At 40.1% G+C, this 16709-nt stretch overlaps 1 protein-coding gene across 15 annotated transcripts in view; it reads right to left on the bottom strand.

Moving 5' to 3' along the window:
• Positions 1-16709, bottom strand: part of CELF2 (CUGBP Elav-like family member 2) — a 373475-nt gene that overhangs the window by 53632 nt on the left and 303134 nt on the right. For 14 of the 15 annotated variants that reach the window (XM_090134536.1, XM_090134525.1, XM_090134518.1 and 11 more), the window contains 2 exons: positions 5704-5783; positions 747-905 (listed from right to left, as the gene is read on the bottom strand). In XM_090134536.1, coding sequence (XP_089990662.1) covers positions 747-905; positions 5704-5783 — 239 coding nt within the window. The remainder of the gene's footprint in view (positions 1-746; positions 906-5703; positions 5784-16709) is intronic. The other variant, XM_090134577.1, reaches the window with a different exon arrangement.

The following is a 16709-nucleotide window of genomic DNA, read 5'->3' as shown; positions in this document are numbered from 1 at the left end:
ACACTCAACTCCAGAGCCATAAAAAGCAGAAAACCCTTCCAGCCATGCTGCAAGAGAGACTTGGCAACCCAAGACCTAAGACACACAGCTGTGTATTTCAGCTTTCTCCATCAGGGGCAGCAGCTAGCACTTGTTTTTCGTCTTACATATAGATCAAAGAAAATATCATTTTAAATTTATGAGAGACAAATTGCTTTCCTCTGCCACCTTCCCTTCTGTAAAAGATAGTATGAACCACGTGTGTTTAGCATTGATGGGACCATGCATTAAAGTAAAAGTAATTTCAAGATGAAAATATGTAAAATTAGAGCACTGAACCACAACATCCTAGTTTAGAAGCTGCACCATACAGATACGGACTGTACAGTGTTGTGTTCAGATGCCTATCTGTCTTCCCCTAAGGAATAACTTAAATTTTATTCCTCCAATGAATAACAGAATGTAATGTTCAAAAGAACAATAAAACTAATGGAGTAAAATTTTATTTTGCAGCACGAGTAAACTTTAAATGCTTGCCTTGGACAGCAGTGATGCATTGAAATGTTTATTCAAATTTTATTCTTTCCTATTTATTTTTAAATCATGCAATAAACATGCAAAGTTGTTTTTTTTTAATGTAGAAGTAGACAAACTATATGTCCTGCAGAATTTAGCATTCCAGTGAAGGAAGTTTACTACTGCTAATTTTCATGGGTCTAAAATAAATACAGCATGCTATAGGTGCACCACCTCTGATGTGAACTTACAGCTAGATATTGTGGTGTGAGTCCTCCAAGACCCGTGAGGTTTCCCCAAGTGGCAGTATTGAGCTGTTGCATCTGCTGTGCCAACTGCTGCTGCAAACGCCGCTGCTCTTTGTCCTTTTGGGTATCAGCAAACTTCACCACGATTGGCGAAGAGCAGCCCTGTGGTTAGACAGATCGGGAAAAAGAAGTGTTAAATCACACTGAGCCAACTCTGCACCATGAGCTCAGCCACATCCCTTAGGGCCGGTGGCAATGGCACGACCTGATAGCTTTCCTTTCTTTGTGACTGACATGTGTAGGATCACGAGGACTAGGATTTTCAGCTTCTCAGGAAAAGAGGCTGTAAAGAAATTATTGATTCCCTATTTCTTTTTATAAAGCATCCTTCCTCAGGCTCTCTTTTCCTTCCAGCTATCAAAACTGCTGCCAGAGACAGCAAGTGTACCAGTCCTCTTTAATTAAGCTTCACAGCTGATGAGATGGACATGTTGCTTTGTCTGCAGTCTGTTTTCAAGGCATCGCCAAAGGGAGAGGTGTCCAACCTCCCTGCTGCCAATGACCACGCAGCCAACACAGCCCTGCCACACGGGCTCCCTGTGCTCAGTGCAGCTGTCTTGTCTACCCTAAATAAATAGGCCTGAGAGCACCGGATTTACTGCAGCACCCACCAGCAATGGGTCATTGGTTCCTTCCATATCAAGAACCTGGGATGAACACCAAGGGCCATGCTATGAGGACAACTCACCCACCTGCAGCTCCTGGGCACACTTAGTGTTGAGCACCCTTGAGGTGTGAACAAAAGGCAGGATGTGCACCAAAACTGACTACTTCTGGTGGATCAGCCCATTCCTGATTGACATCACTCTTACAGGTTTTATTCTATTTTCCTATTGTTTCAATGAGCCTCTTGTTACATGATATCGGAAGGCTGCAAGACCCTCTAGGAAACAGACAGTAGGAAAGAACTTGAGATCTGGTTTGCAGCCTGCTCCTCACCCATCTCAGGGATCCTTGAGAAGCTGTGGACTGGGTGGGCTGTTGAGGGACCTAAGCATTTCCCTTGGACCTCAGGTTGGGTATTCTTGGGCAAAGTTGCTGAGAGAACAAGACATGTGAATGTGAAAGATGTCCCTGTTGCTCTCACTGTATTTTTTTTTTATCCCCACTATCAGATGTTTTCATATTTTAACCTTTTTAGGCTTCATTTTTTCAAATCAAGAGAACAAACTACGTACTGCAGTGATTCAGTTCTTAATTCAGGCATTTTGTGAGTCACGGTAGCTGCCAATCCATTCATTACTGTTTTCCAACTAGAGGAACCAATGAATAACTTCCCTCTACCTGCCATGCTTTATTATACTAATTTTGTGCCTACCTTCAATTTGAACATAATGGTAGGAGTGAAAGATGACTCAAGTCCAAAAAAGACAGCAGCATTTGAGCCAACATGTGCAGTGTGGGATGGGGAGGGGGGTTATTCTTAGCCTAACTCTTCCCATGACTGCTCTCACAACATTGTGAACATCTTCAGCAAAGTTTATTTCCTCTATAATCTACAGAGAACAGTTGAGTACCTTTCCTCTGAAGAACCTCACACCAGGACAAACGCTAAGAACATTCAAAATCAACAGACAAAATGATGAAATAAACCGCAATAATAATATCTCTTGTATGAAGATCTCCCATCAATACTTTTCCTTTAGAATTATCTTAGAAAATCATCACTTGTGATTTATTATTCCACCCTCCAATTCCTTCCCTGTGTGTTTCATTGTAAAACTGTCTTTCAGTGTTTCAGCAAGAAAAAAAGGAGATATGTACCACTCTAGCAATCAAATAAAGATTATGAAAGAGTCAGCTTGTTATGAAATTACATCTCTTCAGTGATTTTTACACTGGTATTAAAAACAAGGTTCTTTAAAAAAAAAAAAAAGGGAGCTGGGGGTGGGAGGGTGTGAAAGAAATTTTTCTGCTTCAACTAATAAAAAAGCAAGCTGTACTGTATTTAATATGAGCTTTGGTAGCATTGGGCTAATCAAAACCAGAACTTGCTGACTGCTACCTAGATGTACAGGGGAATCAAATCCACTTCCAAAGAAACAGAACTGAATTTTAAAGGAAGAAATATTCTATGGCTATTTCAGTTCTCAGTTCAGCAGCTCAGCACTCGACACTACAGCTGACATATTTATGAATGCTTAAATGTCAGTAAATTGTATAAAAACAATATCTCTGCAATTTATGAATCTATAATTCATTTTTTTTCACTGTCTGCTCTATATTTCATCACTTCATCATTTTCAAGAGAGCAAACATTCTGAAGACTGAAATTATATGTAGCAAGTGGCTCTATATGAGAAAAGGGTTGTTATTGTTGCATCAAATTTACTCCATGATAACAAATTAGTGTCTTCTACTGGTACTGCATTTCAATGCCTTAAACAAACAAACAAAACCCACGGAAATGAGATAGAAGAATAGAAACTCAGAGCAGCAGTTATGCATTCAAGATCAGTTGATTTAACCAGGTCAGAAAGTCAGATGCAAAAAGTAGTAAAAGAACTCATTATTTTAAGAGATATATTCATCTGGACATTAACATCCCCACTGTTCTTTCTATACCCACTTTGAAAATACATGTTGGTCAATAATGTGTGACAAGGAAGCAAAAATAATGAAATCAGAAAAAAAATCTGCAGTAGTTAAGTTGATGTGACTGTGTAATACATATTCTCCCAAAGCCCATCTATTTTTTTGCATTCAATGTGAAACAAATGCATCCAAGGACCACTGTTTCAGGCTGAGAGGCAAGATTTAACGCTAGGTAATGTAAGTTAACTTTTTAGTAGAAGAGCATTGGCTCTTCTACTTCATGCTTTATGCTTTTCCATTTTCCATCTTGAAGGTCCCATCACACACACAAGGTGCATCTCCCTTTCTCATTCCATGGCTCGGCATTTGCACCCCATTAGTGCAATTTTACTCCTGACAGCTGGTGCTGCCTTCGTATTTTTCTTTTTGTTGGCAATACAGTGTACAGACTCTGTTCAGCCCATCACCTCTGGAGCTGGAGGGTGTACTGCTTCTCTCCAGGAAGGGACTCCCAGCCTAAGCTCAACTGGCACAGAGACCCAGATGTTCAAAGTGCAAAATACTTGGAACTGCTTTGCCTTGCCAGTTTGGGGTTCTCATTGATGATAACTCTAAAGATATTGAGATCAAAGACTAATTATTCTATAGAACTGAAGTAAGCAGGAGCATTATAACAAAATGCAGCCTCAGTTGGAGCACTGCAATTAACAGAAGAATGGATGAATTTGTCTGGGATGTATTATCTCTTTAATGTTATCATCTTCTGAGGTAGACCTGTGTAAAATTCATCTTGCTAGACAGAAAAATACATTAAAGCACATGGAAAAAATATAGGTAAAAGACAATATTACCAATAAACATTTTCTTTTTACAAGGAATCAAACCCAGCAAAATATATAGATCTGAATTAATGGAGCAGTGCATGGCAGACAAATTACTATGAGTGTTATTTCAAAAACTCAAAGTGGCAGTTTTTCCACAATATACTGTCAGACTGCATATATCATATAGCATTGGCTTTCTAGTAAAGATAATTTCAAATACTCTTGTCTCATTGGAAGATTCTCATCTAAAACTGCATACTTAGGGTCTAAAAATGCATTGCACTGAAAAGAAAAACACATCAATTATAAAATAAGCTCAACCAAATTCAAACGTGATGCTTGGAGAGACAATAGCTTTGCAATGCCAGTATCATTACTCGTAGTATACAGGAAACAGTTAGTGACATTTTCATGCACTGCCTTCTTTTTCCTTTGCCTTCTCGTCCTCTCTCCACCCTCCCACCCCTGCTCTTCCCCCCCTGGCTCGTTACACAAAGCAGCTAACGACATGACGCAATAATGATTGTTTAGCACCCCGCATGCTTTGGGAGACTAGAGCATTGCAAAGAAAAATCACTGAGAGAAATCGAAAGGTCCTGGTGTAAAAAATAAATAAAAAGAAACAAGTGCACATAACATCAATGCCACCTCTGAGAAAAATCATCACTACACGAAGATACAGTATACATAATACAGTATAACATGCACTCTCCAATGATAAGCTAGAAGATCCAGAGTAAGTAAAGACTTAATACTTGTGCGGTTTTTTGTGCAAAATTCTGAAAGACCATGACAAAAATCACAGACTGACAAAAATTTGAGATTGCCAGACAAGCCGTGGCACTTGATCACCACTCCAATGACCGGATCATTAGCCTGCTGCTGGATTCACGTTAAGTGAATGGGTTTCAAGTTTTGTGTTGCTCATTGTTACAAAATATGAGGCCGTAGAGGCAATGTGGGAGGAGATAGATCTTGAGAGGGGCCAGGCACAGCGGTGCTCCGTAGGAAGCTTCGATATGCTCTGTCATCATTAGCATTTTTATCGGCTTTATGAAGAAGGAGAAATTATATTGGCTTAAAAAGAGATTCTATTTGCAGGAAAACACATGCACTAGTAACTCAGTGTGGCCATGTTAAATCACTTGAGCTTTTTCTCAGAGCAGCGCAAACCAGAACACTTAAAAATCTATTTAAAGGAAACTACGATTTTTTTTGGGGGGGAGGTGTTAATATTAAAGGTAATTTACTCATTAGATACACTCTTGAGAATGAGTGAAGAGTGGTATTCACAGCAATTTTATTTTCTGTGAATGCCACTGAAAACAGGATACAGAGCTGTGTTTGGATACTGCAACGTGATTGTGTGCTTCCAGGCCGCTAAGAAAAACACGTTTGACAAGGAGAGGTAGAGTGAGTTGGCAAAAAGTTTAAATCTGTGATTGTCATGTGTCTGATCTGGTCCAGGAGAGCATGGCTTTACCATTCGCAATCATTTGCACAAAGAAAACAAAGAAAGGGCAAATGATACAGTACTGTACCTCCATGGTCTGAGACTGGTGCATGGCTTTGATTGCATTCTGTGCCATTGCCCTTGTAGAAAATGTGACAAACGCACAGCCTGTGGGAACAAGGGGACAGGGAGCAGGAAAGACAAAAAACAACAAGACAAAAGGGTTGGACGCTTGTTAAACCAACACAGTCTACGAGAACGGCCACAAGACGACACTGTTCTCAGTAGTACATAAAAATAAACAACTTCTCTAGTTTATTTATCGACAGTGCTGACTTGCTAATCTGACCATAGATGAAAGAAAAAAAAATTAGGTGGGATGGGTGAGGAGAAAAGGGTTGTTTTTTTTGTTTTTTTTTTTTGGTTTGTTTGGTTTTGTTCTTTAGCCACAGGGTTTGACATACTTAAGGCTTTTTTATGCCGAGTTTGGATTGCATAGTTTAGTCCATTTGGGCCCTGTATTAATAGCTGCTTGCTATGGCTTTTGTGTCGGTAAATATTGGACAGTGAATAAACTGGCATCACTGGCAGCTGAGCTGAGAATTTAAAGGAGTCCATAATGTCACTTACATATTTCCGTGATGCACCAAGGAGAACCATACAAGTAAGGATGAGAAAAACTCGACTGCAAACCTTGCAACTAAAAGACTCAGACAAAATTCAGTAACGTAGGTGGAATCTCAACATTTAAGAAAATAACATATTAAGAATAAAAATCTTTATGACTTTTGCTTCTCAGAGTCCTAGGTACAAGTATAATTCTTTGATCTATGTAAGCTACCAAGAGCTTGAACAATTCAAAAGCTGTGTGCATGAATAACTAAAAAATCACTTTTCTCCCTCTATAGCCTTTTAAATCATAATGAAAAGCCAGTAGGCGAATGCCTGGGCTATTTTTCCACTCTTTTACTATTGTCAGTCATACCTATACTGGGCATGGTACGGGTCAACTTTCTTAGTGCATGACTCACTGCCCTTTTGACTAATAAAAACACTGCCTTCTGAGATTTACATTTTATTCTTCATGCACCCTTGGGCATCTTAAAGAAAAAGACTGTGAAATTAATGCAGATTCGGGCTGATTTTGTAATAATACCATGGCACACTAAAAGCTTAGCTAAAGCAACACAGACTTATTTCACTTGTGATCTCTAATGACTTTAAAAGTGCATTGATTTTCAGCTCCCTTAGCCTTGCACAGTTTGAACTTAGGTTTCAGAGAATAATTTAGTGTTCCACTCAATTTCCTCAAAACATTATTATTATTACTACTTAAAAGATTTCCAAATGAAGCAAATCTAAGCACTGAGAGGCTAAAGCATATTGTCATTTTAGAGCTAATACATGAAAGCTACATTCTGGCATCAAAAATACAATGTTGTTGCCCCTGTGGCCAATGGGCAAAATTAACTATTTTGCAATCCAACAAGCAACAGATTGTTTGGTTTATGCAAATCAATTTGAGGCATAAAATACCTTTTCTTTTTTGCACCGTGTGTACCTGGTGAGATTATCAAGTCAAGACTGTATTCACATTTTAATCAAACAACAGTAAGAGAAAGCAATGCCTGATCATTACCCAAAAGCACTACATCTAGTCATGAAAATAAAGTCAATGCATTTTTGCATCATGCGGTACTTTTTTTTCTCATTAATGTAAAAGCCCTTGGTACAGGACAACCTAAACTGGCTTATGTACCTCTGGCTGACAGGTCAGCATTTTAAAATCAGAAGAAGAACTCTTTTTAACGCAAACTTCATGGCAATGTCATGACTCTACTGATGATGTCTTACAGCTGTTTAGACACAACTACTATACTTCCATTATTCAGCAACAAAGTCCTGTCAAAGAAAATGATGTAATGAATGGCTTTCTGTACAGCATTCTAGACCAAATGTGCATAGAAGGGTAAATAAATTACAGTACCTCTGCTAGCTTCCATAATGCTGCTGTGCACTAAAATGAAAGAGGCCCAAATTTACCATTGAAGTAATCTCTCCAACAAAAACATTTCTGTTATTATCATTAAAAGAGGAAATATCACCAAGGGTTTGCATTTCTTGTCTTGCAAATTCAAAGGGGGGTGAATACAAATAGAGATATACCGGAGGACAGGCAAGAAACCCCATAGAGCCTTGAGTAATATTGTTTATAACAGTCAAGAAACTACTTCATTCACTTCTCTTGCTCTCATTATCCAGGAGTGTGTAGCACAGTGACAATTACTGAATTGGAGGCTTAGAATGCATAAGAAGCATGTAAAATGTCAACAAAAATCAATAAGACACAGTTTATGCATTTATCACAATTTCTACCCAGCGGAACTGCTGTAAGTAACTTACTGAGAGATGTTGCAATTAGCAGGTCTCAAAAGAAATGTGAATCCGCAGAGAAATAAAGCTGTACTCTTCTCAAGATAAAGGAGACTTGCTCCTCCCTCCCTTAAGCTTTTTCTCTTTTTAAGCACAAAGCTCAGCTGCTGGGGACTTTCAGTGCCCAATGCTACGGCAAAACCTCCTTCCTCATCGCCCAGCCCAAATTCATTTGCTTGGATCCTGTTTTCCTTTGTTGTGGAGTGAAAAGACTTGTCGCTGATCTCTGCAAAGTGCTGTATAGCAAGCTACCTAGTTAAAAGAAACTTGTTCTCTGGGCAAGGGGAATGCTTGATAAACGAGGTTATGCAGCTTGAATACAAGCATTTGGAAACAGCATTTTATGGAGAAGATGGGACTGCATTTTAATTACGGTTTGCCAGCCAGAGGCTACAAGGTTAGGTTCCCTTGTTATCTCTGGTCAGCAAGGCGTTTTCCACCAATGGACAGCGGCCATTTGCACAGTAAATACCCAATTTACTTTAATAATCATGGTAAAAATTAAGTAGACAACTTCATTTCTAAATCATCTGATAACCTACACTTTCAGTTATTACCATCAAGCATCCCAATTAGATGGTAGCTAATTAAGCCATATTTCCAGACGTTGTTCCAGACTAAAACACTATGCATTTTCACATTTAAAGGTTGTGAGTTTTTTTTTCAGGTACCAAACCTGGACAATCACATGCAATATTTGTATATGTTATGTGTGCACATACATATTATTGTGTAGGAAACATGGGATCCTATATATTTAATTGTCCATGAAAAATGGAATCCCTTCCTTCTACATGACCAGACTGCCACAATGGAGAGAAGTTAAGCCTAGATAACAGAATTCAATCCACTTCATTGCTAGATTTGCACGTGTAACTGAGCTACTGAGAAAAGCTGTTCTTGGATGCTTGTATTCTATGCCTCCTTTAATTTTTCTATATGGGGAACACAGGCATTTTAGAAGGATATTTTTCTTGAGCACCTAGAATTTCATCAGAAGTTGGTATTTAAGCACCCTTTATTTCACTTTTTTCAGTTAGATGAGCTCTGGCAGCCCTGAACCAGCCCATACGCATCCTTGTACCTATGGGGCTGGGAAAACATTCCCTTTTCAGCACACTTCACTATATCTCATGGATACAGGTGGTCTTTTGGGAAAATGCCAGCAGCTTTAGGACTGTAGATCACAATTATAACAGGACAAGTCTAATCAGATTTCATGCCTCGCAGTGCAAGGAAACAAGAAAGATTTCCACGGCCTCTTACCTCATCACCTGAAACACTGCATTAATTGTAATGCCATAGGCCAAGCTCTTCTGCATCAATGGCTACAAGCAAACTATTTCTGTTCTACCATACCAAGTCATTTCTGCCTTCCTTCTGGAGCTACAGAACTCCGACTGAGAGCAAAAGCACAGAGAGGGGATATTTCTATAGCTAACGCTTTGAAATTATTACTTTTATTTTGTGAAAAAGATCCCTCTGTAAATACAGCCAACCTAAAAGTCACGTTCCAATTATTTATGACCTCTGGTTTCAAAATGTCAGGGATCACTAACAGAAGCGAAAGGGATGGAGAAAGGAAGGCTAGGAGCTCCAAGGCTGCGTTCTCACCCTGTACAACAGATAAGTGGTTGACTAGGGACAGGTTTCTTCAAGTAATTTCCTTCTTTCAGGCAGAATTAGAGTGAGGTACCCAGCCCCATCGCGAAGCAAATTTTGTAGCGCATTACTGCATCTGCCACCTCAGCTAAAGCAACATCCAGACACACTGGGTTGGTCTTCTTTTACCCCTAGAGCTAAAGAGAATTTTGAAAAGGCTGCAAAATTAGAAAAGCTTCCTTCTTGAACCATGCCACCCCATCAATTAGGGCTTGATGCTTGAGCAACTGAATTATCAGAAATATTTTACAATGCCCAGCACTGCCCCAGTTTAGCTGCTGCTTCACTTTGTTCTTCTCATCTCGGGCTTTCATAGACTGTTTTGAAATGTTTGCCTGTTCATGCACATAGCAACATCAATACTAGAGAGCTGCCAGTGAAGTAGAAATTTTAAAGGATGTAGGCCTCAAGGTAAGGGGTCTGATTTCATACCTGCACAAGAAAGCTCCCAGATAAAGCTACCAGTGTCTACCAGAGTTTTTAAAGCTTGAAAGTTTTTAAAATTTGGAATCAGGCCAAGAGTTAAAAATGGAGGTTTAAAAAACATGGCATTAGAATTCTGGAGATGAAAGAAAGGCAGAAACAATCAATTAAAAAAAAATATTATATATATATGTATATATACAGTGACCCCTCTGACACAGAAGAAGGCTCAGGAGATTTTCAAAGCCATCCAAGCAACTGCAGCCTGATGCATGGAGGCTGCACAGCTGGTGGTGTAATGGTTTTTCTACAACTTCTCAGTTAACCATAAATGAGATTTTTCTTCACTTTCTGCAAAGAAACAATAGTGAAAAGCTGCCAAAATACTCCTGCAAGAAGCATTTGGGATCCTCTGTGTTGGAAGTCTTTATTTGAAGAAAAGATAAGGCTCAAGTAAAAGGCTATAGAAATCAAGTGTGATAAAAATAAGTTCTAGTTGGGCTAAAATATTTCTAGCAGAGATTGCAAAGTAGACTTTCCCTTTTCTACACTGATACTATAGCACAGCCTGTTGGAAGGACCAGTGTAGGAGACAGCCTTCTACTGAAACTGATCACTCAAAAATCTCTGTGGCTTACAGACATTTCAGCTATAAATGAAATCCTCCGACAGTTTACTATAGAGACACTGCGTTGTTAACAACTGCTGAATATACACAGTGGCAGGTCTGAGAACAAGTGCAACAACTCAGCCCAGTGTAAAGTATTTTGAAGAAGTCACAGTAAAGTTCTTTAGTTTATGCATATCAGGCACGTAACACCAACAGGCACATCCTGTAAACATGCCTGATCCCTTTAGCTTTACTGACTTTTCTTGACCGTCAACCAGATGACAGATTCTAGATAAGTTCATGGTTTCCTCCTAGTTTTTCTAATTGGACAGTCAATTAACCACTCTGAAAAGAGCAGACTTCAGTGAATGGAATTAACAGAAACCCAGAGTCAATCAGGTACCAAAGACCACGTTCTCTAACAGTCTCTATGTCCCTCCTGCCAGAATAAAAAAAATAAATAAAATCATGGGAATTATTTCATTTCAGACCTCAATCTGGGGAAGGATTGCTGAGAAGATGCAATAATGGAAATCTGAGACTGAGGATCACTGGCCACAGGCCAGCAGACACTGGTCAACAGGATGTGTTTGCTCCTTCTCAGCTTTGGAAAAGTTTCACTGGAGGAAGAAAATTAAATGTGACATAATGAGTGGAAAAAGAAAAATGTTACCACATTACAGCAAAATAAATAAGGCATGGAGGTGCCTTATTTACCGAGGAAGTAAAACATAGAGAAGTAAAAAATGCAGCACTTCCACAGTGCTCTTTTCCCATCACTTACTGATACAGAAGTCAAAAGGTGCTCCCTAACCCAGGCTGCTCCCGTGGTGGCACTTCACATTACTTCAGCTCACAAAGCAGCAGTAAATACCCATAAGGAAAAACAAACAGGCGTGAAACTTCCTCATCTGTCCTTCAGTGCAACTAGTTATGATGCAAACACTAATTTTCTTTCATTCATTCATTAAGTCAATCCCTAAATCTGAAAGTTATAAATGGATTTTTGTGACAATAAATTGCCTGACCATGGTATAATTCTCCATGTCATCCTGCTCTCGAAGCAAACAAAGAAAAATAATTCCCTGCAATCGATGTGTCCAGACACATTTACTTGTCCCACATGCCTGGTGAGATTTTGTTAAAAAATCATACAATTAGGAACATGGGAGGTGTAGGAATGTATATTTGGGGCATTTCCACAGTGTTCATGGTATATCCAATTGTCTGCACACGTTATTAGCAGGTTTTCCCCAGAGCACACTATTAACCCAGTTGACTTGTTTCTGCTATCTGTTACATAAATCTGCACTTAGCAATACAACCGAATAATTTGCTGTGCAGTGCTCCTGTGATGAGGATCAGAGGAATTTTTTTTTTTTTAATCATCATTATGGATGGTAATAATTCCTAGGGTGATACAGTGATATCGATCCACTTATCTAAAAAAAAAATAAATAAATATATATATATATATATAAAGCTTGAGGAGCACTGCTATACTTATTTTAAGGAACAGAAAAATAGATGATGAGAAATCAACCTACGGTCATATTGCACATCAGTAGCACAGCTACAAATCAACCTGAGGTATTTCTGGCTATTTTTGCACAGGCCAGCTATCACTGAATGCTGTCTGTGTTGGCATCTGTGGTCATGTAGCCATGTGCTCGAAGTCAGGAGGTCTGAAAGTTTCCTTAAGCCTTTTACAATAAGTGATTTAAAATCTTAATCATCTGAGGCAGTTCACTCCTGCTTTTTCATGATAATGAAGCTTAGCACATGATATCACAATCATGAATTTTTGTAAAGCATACTTAGCTCTTCAGAAAAAGTGCTGGATTAAACAACCCTGCAGGCTGAATCCTTCTCTTTGAATAATGAATATAGCACAGGCAGCTGCAAGCTTCTTTAGATAGTCCCGTGAACCCTGCTAAAGCAAAGGCCAGCCTGCATGGCTGTTCAGTCTCCAGCTTCTTTATCGCTACAGCCAACAGGATTTTAATTTTATTTTTATTTTTATTTTTAATACTTTTCTCAGCTAGGAATTGCTCCTTGCCAGCCAACTAATTCCACAGGGACTATCTTAGAGTCTTTGGAAGGAAGTGCCTTTTGGTTGCTGCCTATTTCTTGTAGCTGGTCAGAATATAAGATGATTATTTCTTAGATGGAGGGGCAAAAAAACCCCCAAACATTGGGAAAAATAAAAAGATGACTTAGGGAAAAAAAATCTCAGTTTCTTTAAAAAACATTGCTCCACCACTGGAATTCTGTATCATTATTTTACTCTCATTTTACAGATGAGTTTCAAATGTTTCAAATGACAATGGGAATTTGGAGACGAAATGCTGATGGTCCATTATCAGTAGTGATAGCAATGGGTGTGACTTTATTAAAGTTCTGTCAGCTCTTGGCTACAAACTACAACAGGAACTACCAGTTCAATCCCTCACTTTATCGTAGCACTTATTTCACACTCATCATGAGTGTTAAATTTCCCCTTGCTGCTGCAGGAAGGGATTTCTTCTTGCTACTGGAACCAGGTGGTACTCTAAGATCCTACATCCCACTATGGGTTTACTGCAGACTTCTATCATGCTAGTGGTATGGTTGCTGTTGTAGTACAGGCATGACCAAAAAGTCAACTGAATGTTTTTTACTCTTTATGGTGAAAAAAAAGACAACAACAACAAAAATTTGCAGTACAAACCGAAATTGTTCTATTGAACATTGTAACCTCATGCCTTTCCTTGCAACTATCTGCTGGCAATCAAGATTATTTGCCTGAATCCTTCAACAAAGCTCAAAAGTTGGCATAGATACCAGTGAGTATACTCCTCAAGCTGTTTTCTTCCAAAATACCATGATGTACATTCGTTATACAACTGAAAAGAGATGCCAAACAGAGTTTATTGGACCATATTTCCATCTCGCTGCTGTGAGCACTGTGAGTTCCCGAAGGCTCTGGCATCATAAGGACAGTGTTTTCCTAAGACAGTGACTATTTCTCATTCACCCCCCTGTGTCTGGGAGGGAAACACATCCGGACTGGTGCTGGGAGAACAAACATTGTTTGTGGCAGAGGGAACTAACATCTTGAAAATGGTAACATGAATTAAAACTCATTAAATATCAGAACTCATTACTAAGATTTAACTGTATAATTCTCCTTGCTTTAGCGAAGCAGCTTTTTACCCTGTGCTTTTTCAGCCAAGCTCCCTTCACTGCAGATCTCCCTTAGCACTTTTCATTTCAGCTTTGCAATACCAACACTTTGCCTTCTCTCATGGCATGGTGGTTTTGTGAAGCTGATAAACATCTGCCTGAAAACCTGGTTGGCACAGCTGAACTCATTTTCAAGTGTGAACATGGGTGTGTAGAAAGCAATTCGGGTTTAACAAGCCATGATGCATGAGGGCATGACAGAATATCAATCGTGATGGTGACCGAAATAAATCCGAGTGGCAGGGAGGATACAGCTCTGCTGAGACTACTGGTGTGTGACCTACCTGCACTAAGATCTTCACCCTCCAGCAGGAGAGAGCAGCACATTAACTCTATGGCTGTGCTGGCTGGCAGACAACACTGCTCTGCCTGGTACACTGGTGACATGGCTTAAAATGGAAGGGATGCCACTCAGAGGGACCTCAAGAGGCTAGAAAGGTGGGCCCGGGTGAACCGGATGAGGTTGAACATGGCAAAGTGCAGAGTTTTGCACTTGGGCCAGAGGAATCCCAGGCATCCATATGGACTGGAAGGAGCGGTCCTTGAGAGCAGCCCTGTGGAGAAGGACCTGGGGGTCTTGATAGATGAAAAGCTTAACGTGAGCCAGCAGTGTGCCCTTGCAGCTCGGAAAGCAAATGATATCCTGGGCTCCATCAGAAGAGGGGTGGCCAGCAGGGACAAGGAGGTGATTGTTCTCCTCTGCTCTGCCCTTGTGAGGCCCCATCTGGAGTGCTGTGTCCAGGTCTGGAGCCCCCAGTACAAAAAAGACAGGGAACTGTTGGAGAGGGTCCAGAGGAGGGCCACAAAGATGATCAGGGGGCTGGAACACCTCCCCTATGAAGACTGGCTGAAGGAGCTGGGCTTGTTCAGCCTGGAGAAAAGAAGGCTGCGGGGTGACCTCACTGCAGCCTTTCAGTACCTAAAGGGAGCCTACAAACAGGAGGGGAGTCAACTCTTTGAAAGGGTTGATAACTGTCAGGACAAAGGGAATTGGGAAGATTTAGGTTGGATGTCAAGGGGAAGTTATTTACAGAGAGGTGCTGGAACAGCTGCCCAGAGAGGTTGTGGATGCCCCGTCCCTGGAGGTGTTCAAGGCCAGACTGGATGGGGCCCTGGGCAGCCTGGTCTGGTATTAAATGTGGAGGTTGGTGGCCCTGCATGTGGCGGGGGGGTTGGAGATTCATGATCCTTGAGGTCCCTTACAAACCTGGCCATTCTGTGATTCTGTGAAAATCTCAGCCTCTGATTATTGTGATAGTGCTATTTATGGTAGAATAAAACTACCCCATCACCCTTGCTTACACTGTTCAATTTCCTAGTTATTTTTCCTATGCTTGTAGTATATCCAATGCCTACTGAATAAAAGAAAATTATGCAGTGGACTTTCTGCAGATGCCAGGTGAGATCCATTTCTTTGGTGGGTGATTCCAAAGAGTCAATTAATTCTTTTGGGACTCAAGATATCTCATGCCCAGATCTTGTTATTTTAGCACTTACTTAGCACCTTTCCCAGTAGTGCCTTCCATCATCCTTTCTCTGTGCTAGTGACAAAGTGAAATAACTAAAAATCAGAACTATTTGTTTTCCCTCAGTGTGGGGTCTAGTAGATAACGATAGTGCTTGACTCCATCAGTTAACATTTACTACAGAGCCACAGGAACCACCCTCAGACCTTTATCCTGGTCTTCCCCAAAGCAAAAGCCCTGATCCTGATGCTACTCTTGCCTGAAAGGACTGCTGTATGCCAGCCCCCAGAATTTTGGGATTGCAGTCTAATCGTGTACAAATGCAAATACAGAATTTTCTGGAGGCTACCTATTTATTGCAGAATATCTTTTCAACAGGCCCTTCAGAAATGTTATGTTTTCATGCAGTGCTGTGAAATATACAGTAATCCATGCAGCTTCCCCTGCTGAAATGTATAGACTTTTTAAACAAACTGGGCTGCACACAAAACCCTCTGCTTTTCAAATCTAGGCACAAATTGTTGCATGAAATACTGAGGATTCTAGAGCCTGCAGGAAACAAGCAAATCCAGAAGGAAGAAAACCCCACACATACATATCTACATTTCCATGCAAGATTGATCAATTATTTTTTTTCTGTGACTTTTGAAAATGTAATAAAATGCATAAACTGTGCTTTCTACGTTTCTTTTATTTATTTCTACAGAAACAGAAGTGGTGATGTTCCTCACAGCTCCGCACTTGAAATTACTTCACTTCCTGTGCCATTACATGACAGCAGCTCATGCCTCAGCTGCTTTCCCTACTGAAGATGAGTCTATGCCCTATTCCACTCTGTACCACACGGTGCTGAGTTTGAGGAAAGGTTCACAGCCTGAGAATAATTTCAGGTCCACATACCACAGATTTAATACGCAGTCTGCAACATCAATATACATTTATTTTTATTTTCGATATGTTTTCAGAGAGCCTTTCCAAAAGGCATTTCTGCACTCAGAAGGGGTCACCACCTATCGAAGCCTGTGCACTCCATTTCCAAGGTTCAGGTCAGTTGCTTGACCACTCTCGGTGGTGCTGTGTAACACCTCTCCCCTGGTTTTTGCTTTGTGATAGATGCACAAGCTTTACAAGCTCTTTTAACAAACTTTTGTCTAGGTAAAGCTCTCAGGTTCAAGCTAACCTCTGTTTCTGAGTTTCAACAGACCTATGTTTTGCATTGTGTTATAAAAAACACAGGAATTGAGGAGATAGTGCTACAGCATAGGCCAGTTCCCA

The sequence above is a fragment of the Phasianus colchicus genome, chromosome 1, assembly GCF_987193195.1.
Source record: "Phasianus colchicus chromosome 1, bPhaCol1.hap1.1, whole genome shotgun sequence".
In the NCBI taxonomy this organism is placed as follows: domain Eukaryota; kingdom Metazoa; phylum Chordata; class Aves; order Galliformes; family Phasianidae; genus Phasianus; species Phasianus colchicus.
The sequence above is the reverse complement of the archived record's forward strand: the minus strand, read 5'-3'. Positions and strand labels throughout refer to the sequence as shown.